The sequence below is a fragment of the Henckelia pumila genome, chromosome 2 (assembly GCF_033568475.1).
Source record: "Henckelia pumila isolate YLH828 chromosome 2, ASM3356847v2, whole genome shotgun sequence".
NCBI lineage: Eukaryota > Viridiplantae > Streptophyta > Magnoliopsida > Lamiales > Gesneriaceae > Henckelia > Henckelia pumila.
The window spans coordinates 166923636-166931147 of NC_133121.1; the positions used below are offsets into that span (position 1 = coordinate 166923636).

A 7512-nucleotide genomic window follows, 5' to 3' on the forward strand; every position below is an offset into this window, starting at 1 on the left:
ACTACCAAGTGTATTAATGTTAGAAAGGACAATGACTAGGGTGGGCGTTTGGGGTCGGGTATCGGGTACCCGACCCGACCCGATCGGGTAAAAACCGATCGGGTCGGTTACTTTTAAAAAAAATCGGGTTCGGATAGAACCCGAACCCGATATTGTGCTTTTCGGGTTGGTGTCGGGTAGTATAATTACTACCCGATTGGGTTCGGGTACCCGACAAAACCCGACAATTTTTTTTTTTTTTTTTGAAAATTCAATATATATTAGTATGTATTATTCAAAAACATATCCTCTCTATTTTTATTATATTGCTCTCAACTAAAATGGTTCATTTTTTTTGGATTGGGTATACATACATCTATTGAGAAATGATGATTTTTTAATTTGATTTTCCATAGATTTCGATTATTTAATTGTTTGATAGAGTTGAGAATTTTTTTTTTCAAAACTTATGAAAAATAAGTAAACATATGAGGGTAGAAGTAGCTCACAATCATAAATATATGTATTGTTTTTAATTTTCACATTCACCAAATTTGCAAAAAAAAAAAAAAAAAAAAAAAAAATCCCGGGTACCCGATTTATTCGTATCGGGTTCGGGTAGTCAAAATGACTACCCGACATATCGGGTACCCGATCCGATGAAACCCGACCCGCGCCCACCCCTAACAATGACATGATTAACGTCTATCCTGTTTGGAATAGATATAATTTGATTTTTATGATTATTATATTCAAAGGTCTATAAATAGAAGATGACATCAGTTTGGTAAAGCTCCTCCGTAAGTTTTACACTCGTTCAAGTATTCAAGCTTTCAAAGAGCCAAATTGATCAAATCATTCAAGCACACTTTTCACATATTGTAATCTGATCATTTAGTATCATTTTGTGCCTAAAAATTCTGTTGTAAATTTGTTTGTAAATTGACCGTTAGCAAGCTGTTCAAAGATTGCTGAAGCAAAGTACTAGAAATTTCAGTTACGCAGTGTTATTCCTAACTGAATTAAGTTTTCGCAAAGTGTTGTAATGTTCAAAGCATTCTAGTGAAAATCCTTCTCACAAAGAAGAAGGGGTGACGTCCAAATATCCTTAAACAACCATCTTATGTCATTTACTTTTTCAGTTAGCCTAGCTTTATCATCTTACTTAGTCAGTTTTCTGTGTTCAATCACACAGTTAGACTATCTTTCGCACAGAATTTAATCTGTTAGCCAACTAATATCGATCTTGCGAGAATTATAAACTCCAAGTTTTTAACCAAACTGAATTACTCGAAAAAATTATTGTGAATCAGGGGCGGAGCCAAGATTAAAAATTTCCTGGGGCTGGCTCCGCCCAGCGTTAAACTATAAATTATATAATAAATTAAATAAAAAAAATCAATATATATTTTTTGTTTAAAATTAAGTTGATGGTTTTTCTTCTTTTAATTTTATGATTTACCCAGCTGTAAATTTAAAAAAAAATTCAAAAAATAATTATTTTCCAAATTTCACAATTATTCAACTTTTGGTTTTTTTTTAACTAAAAAATTGCAATACAAGCTTAATAATAATTTTATATCAATATTCTCAAATATCGCAAACAATAGATTATCTTCTCAAAATTCGCAACAATATATTTTTAGGCTAAAAATTCAAACTCGAAAATTTATTAAATACACTACATTGTATTAAAAAAAACAAACACATTGTGTTACGAAATATGTAAATAATAAATCAGTTATATATTTAAATAACCTAAAATTTAAAATTTTTATTTAAAATAATTGTTAAGTTATAATATGTTAGCTTAAAACCTTCTGTTAATGGGGAAAAAAGCCTCAACAAGTAAAATTAAGGAGATTTCGGTCAAATTATGTGAATAAATTGACAGAAAAACTAGCAAATAAATGTTTCAATATAGGATGTAATCAAGTTGAAATTTAAAAATTGAATGGTTAATTAACATATTAATTTAATTTAAGAGATTTATATTTATTTTGTAAATGATATAAGGGCTAGATGAAATTTTCAATTTTTTACATAGGGCTACAAAACAAAAAAAAAAACAAAAAAAAAAGCAACACTATTTTTTTTTTAATTTAGGTGGGGCTGAAGCCCACCCTAGCCCATAGGGTGGCTCCGCCCCTGGTGTGAATGTTTATTCAACCTCGTCTAACAAATCACTCGATCCTAAAAAAAATTAATATTTATATTTGTATTTTAGGACATATATTAAGTTCCATCATAAATTAATGACAGAAATAATTATTGTTGTCATTAAGTTAACGACGACATTTAAAAAATTGTCGTTAGTTGCGAAAATAAAAAAATATATATTGTTATATTATATTTATCACAGAGTTTTTATTTTCTGTTGTTGAACATAATTTTTATTGTGGTGTTTTTCGAATACTAAAATATCAATTTAATAAAAAAAAATGACGATAATTTCTCAAGAAAATAATTATCAAAACACTAAAAATTTTTATAAGTAATATTTAAAAAGGGTAAATTTGAAATGTTGTTGAAACTTTAGAAGTATGACACTTTTTTTATTTATTTTTTAATGAAAGTGGTAATATGTTAAATATGTAAAAATGTTAAGGGGTAATTGTTTTTTTTTTTTTTTTACATTTATTTGAGGATATTTTTAATTGTGATAAAAATCAGGAGAGCTTAACGTAATTTACTCTTTTTTTTCATACCAATCGGAAGGAGTGAGCATTCGGTTAATTCGATCAAAAACCGAACCGAATTAACCGAATTGTATTTTGGTTAACCGAACCGAACCGGAATTTATAGTAAAACCGATTTAACCGATCCGAATAAAAAATGACCGAATTAACCGAATTTTTTTATAAAAAATTAAAAATTAAAAATTTTATAAAAATTAATAATTTTATAAAAATTATTAATTTAAATATGATAATTTTATCATTATAAATATATATTGAGCTTAAAAAATTAAAATAAGAAAAATAAAGTAAAATATTAAATATAAAAACATTAAAAATATATTATAAATTATATATAAGGCCTAATAAAAAAATTCAAAATTAAATTATTTTTAATTCGGTTAACCGAATTAACCGAATTTTTTTTAAAGAAAATCGAAAACCAAACCGAATGAACCGATTTAACCGAAATTTTTTAACTTAAAAACCGAATTTCCGAATTAACCGAACCGAATTTCCGAATTGATTCGGTTCGGTCGGTTAATTCGGTTTAACCGAAATTTTGCACACCCCTACCAATCGGTACAACAATTACTTTCGGTTGATTAATATTTTTATATTTTCCAATTTTTATTCTATTTCATATGAAAAAATATTAAAATTTTTTTTGAATATATATATAATGCATGTGCCGCAAACATAAATGTGAAATACGATGTTTTGTAATCACAACAAGCTTGTTGAACATAATAACACAAGGTTTAAGCCTCACTCTCACAATTTCACGAAATTAACATGCACACAGCATGGTCAAATCACTTATACAACTCAAATATATTTTTATTGTATGAATTAAAACAGTTTTTGGTGTCAAGTTATTTTAGCAAAAAATATTTAGAGATTGTATTATAATTTAGAAGAAAAGTGACAAATTATAAAATATTTTATATTTAAAAAATTAAATATACTCCGATTTCTCGACAAGCACCAAATAGGGCATAGCATATAATGATTGGAAAACTATTTTTTGTGCTTAAAAACAATAAAGTGAACGTCTCAGTTGTAAATAGTGATGGATAGGATTTGTTTCAGATTGAAAATTCTCTATCCCATATGAAGGTTCAATAAATATAATAAACACTTAAACATATCAAGACATAGAAAGGATCAACCCCGCCACAAGGCGGCTTTGAGGGGAAAAATAAAAAATAAAAAAAAAAAATAATTGCTATCGAGTCTAAACTGCAGTTTAATCATATTCAACATAACACTCTCTCGACATTCCCCAACTTATGAAGTAGTATGGACATTGTTTCTATTAGCAGAGAAACCCTTTCTAATCATTTCTTCCAAGAGTAGCATTGCCTCATAAAATTATCTTCTTTTTGGAAGCTTCAGACAAAAACATTGAATGTTACACTATCGGGTGGACAACCAACTTCTTCCATATCTATTAGCATATATCTTTTGCCTCCTGTGCAAATCCTTCTAGGCAAAGAGAGCCGATCATGATGGTTAAATCTCAACACTAGGCTTCAAACATTTCAAAGAAAGTTCGTTGAAAAGATTCCTAGCAACATCAAACTTGTAGCAAGGTATTATATTCGATGATGAAGACAATTTCTATTTCTACTTCTGATACGGTTGATCAAGCCTCAATCATCAAGATGAGAATATCTTGGAATCTGGCTCTCTCTTGTTGGGTTGATGATCCCACCCGAGTCTTTTATAAATTCAAAGAAATCATACCTAATTCAGTACCATCTGTAAATAATATGTGGACTAACCAAAGGCAGTAGATAGCGGACCAATCTCTGCCTTCTCTTTAGACAGTCTGACACATCACACAACGAAAGAAAACTGAATCTGAAATTACAAAAAAAAAACAAGTTACTAAACAGACCAAAGTTTTGTAGCAAGGCTAGAACAGGTTCAACATAAAAATGATGCTTTAGAAAGCCTTAGCTTTCCGGAGGGTACCGACTTACCATTTCCCATGTACGTATTTTCGTACTTTTAAGAGTATCAAAAGATGTATACAACTTCAATCAGTAGTTGAGGAAAATTTGGGTTCCAGAGAAGGATTATTCATTTGCTTGGGGCAAGCCTCTTAATCATATCCAGCAGAACATTATCTCGACAGTCCTCTAATTTATGAAGTAGCATGGACATAGTTGTTGCATCAGATGAGAAACCCCTTCTAACCATTTCTTCCAAGAGTTGCATTGCCTCGTTAAGTTCTCCTCTTTTTAGCAAGTTTTGAACAAAAACATTGAATGTCACACTATTAGGTGTACAACCACCTTTTTCCATATCGATTAGCATATCTTTTGCCTCTTGTACATGTCCCACTAAACAAAGTGAGCCGATCATGATGTTATAAGTAAAAACATTGGGCTTCAAACCTTTAAAATGAAGTTGGTTGAAAATAATTCTAGCAACATCAGGTTTTCCACCCTTGCATAACCCATCTATCATGATAGAATAGGTTACAATGTCAGGACTGAGACCTTTATCTTCCATTGTTCTCAGAAATGAAAATGCTTGGGTAAATTGTCGAGTCTTACACAAGCTATCCAAGATAATAGAATAAGTAATCATGTTAGGATATACTTTCCGAGCTTCCATCTCAATGAAAAGCTTCTGGCCAGAATCATATCTACCTGCACGAAATAATCCTTGTAACATGATGTTGTAGGAATCTGTTGTAGGCTCCAAACCCTTGGAGGAAATTTCATGAAAAACAGTCCAGGCTTCATCCACCTTTCGTTTCTTAAGGTAACCATTGAGCATAGTGTTGTAGCTAATCATAGAAGGCTTGAGGCCCATTAAAGGAAAGGAATCGAACAATCTCCGTGCTTTATCAATTTCTCCTCGTAAACAATATCCATCTAGCAAGGCAGTGTATGTGAAAGTATCAGGGGAAATATTCCTCTCCTTCATGCTTTTGAACAAATCCTGTGCCTCACTGACCATTCCTTCCTTGCAAAATGCATCGACCAATATATTAAAAGTAATCACATCTGGATAAATTTTGAGACCTCGCATGTCAATAAACAAGTCTTTCACCTCTCTCCATCGGCCGAAATTGCACAGGCCCTGGATTACTGAATTGTAAGTAACAACATCTGGAGTAACCCCTTTCTCAATCATCTGGTTAAATAATTGGACTGCCTCATCCACCATCTTGTCTTTACTGAGACTATCAATTATCGTGCTGTATGACATGGCATCAGGTTTGCAAGTTCCTTTTTCCAACGTACCCAGTAAATCACGGGCCATGAGAGTGTGCCCAGCTTTGCACAACCCATTTATAACTGCTAGAAATGTGACTTCGTCTGGCTCACATAGTTTCTCTCTTAATAACTTTTTAAAAATTTCCACCGCATCAAATGCCTTATCTGCAAAGAAGACGGCTTTGATGAGAGTGTTAAAGGTGATTATGTCCGGTTCAATACCAAGCTTGAAGAAGCAACCCAAGATGGAGAACCCAAAATCTACTCGATTCAGCTGGCAATAGCAATTAATAGCAATATTCATCGTGTAAGAATTACTAACACCTAATAGACGCATTTCATCAGACATTTGGAGAGCAGCATAATAGTGTTTCATCTTTACCACCACAGTCAATAGCTTGCTGAATTCAATAACAGAAGGCTTCTGCCTCATTCTCACCATTTCACGAAACAGACACAGGGCATCGTCCAGCTCACGAATACAACTAAAATCGAATCTGGGTTTGTGCGATCTTAAACTAAGAAACTTATCACATAAATATGGAAATGGATATGAGGAGCATTTGCGTAAAATTCCTCTCCGAATCGCCTGATTTAGCCTCATATTTCTGCGGCCAACAGCAGAGACAAAATCAGCCACGATGATCTTTGCTTTTTGCAGGCATAATCTCAACTTGCTCGAAACCTTTGATTGATTATACACTTTCTCCTTTGTCCAAAGAACACCATTTTAACAAAATTCTTTTTCTTTTTTTAAATTAGTTTAAATTAATTTTTTTTTTCTCACCATTCGAAAGAAGCACAGTGAAATATATCCATATTTTTGTTAGCTGAAAAATTCAAATTATATAACATAAGAAAATATCATTTTGGAAAAAAGAAGAACAAAGAAAAGTAAGAACTTAGATTCAAAAAAAAAGTAAGAACTTAAAAAAATAATATAATAGAGAGGAGAAAATAATCAGCATGTGTTCCAAAGTTTTTTGAAGATAAATGTGTAAAATTGTGGTTGCAGGGGTCGATGCATCAATTATAGTTTGAGTCACCAAGTTGAAAAACCCAAGATATGAAGAACAAAAAGAAAGATGAGCGTTCACTGTCAAGTTTTTCACATCAAACCAAGTTTATAGAACACTATTCTTTATCCAAAATCTGTGTATATCAGTTGAAGAGAACCCAACACATATTCGAGGGATGTATTCATAGATTAGTTGAGTGAGAGTCTTAACACAAAGACGTTAAAGATTGTGTTTGTAGTCTTGACATAAAGACGTTAAATATTATGCGGATTGTGAGGTTGCAGCCTACAATTAATTGAGTGACTAGGAGTTCTTGTTTAGGCAGTGGATAAGTCCTAAACCAGAGTGGATTTGTACAAATGAGTTGTATAAATCAAAGTCTTCTAGTGATATCCTTCCGATGAGGAAGAAGGGTTGACGTAGGAGTTGTTGAAATCTCCGAACATCCATAAAATAATCTGGGTTTATTTATCGCATTTATTTTACTTATGCCACTTATTTTTAAGATGCATTGTTGAAGCATTTTATGTGTTCTTCATAGCAAACAAAATGCTTGATAAAATGCTTCAACCAAATCGTTTTCATTATTTCAACTTGCAT

General features: G+C 31.6%; 1 protein-coding gene across 1 annotated transcript; it reads right to left on the reverse strand.

Annotated features, from left to right (window-relative positions):
* Positions 1 to 3845: 3845 nt before the first annotated feature.
* Positions 3846 to 6660, reverse strand: LOC140880807 (uncharacterized). Its single transcript, XM_073285594.1, has 2 exons — positions 4646 to 6660; positions 3846 to 4523 (listed from the first exon to the last, which is right to left on the reverse strand). Exon 1 carries the CDS (start codon positions 6495 to 6497, stop codon positions 4746 to 4748), a length of 1752 nt encoding a protein of 583 aa, XP_073141695.1. The 5' UTR covers positions 6498 to 6660; the 3' UTR covers positions 3846 to 4523; positions 4646 to 4745.
* Positions 6661 to 7512: the final 852 nt, after the last annotated feature.

Coding starts and splice junctions, on each gene's coding strand:
- LOC140880807 (XM_073285594.1), bottom strand. CDS start 6,497: ATGAGGCTAAATCAGGCGATTCGGAGAGGAATTTTACGCAAATGCTCC.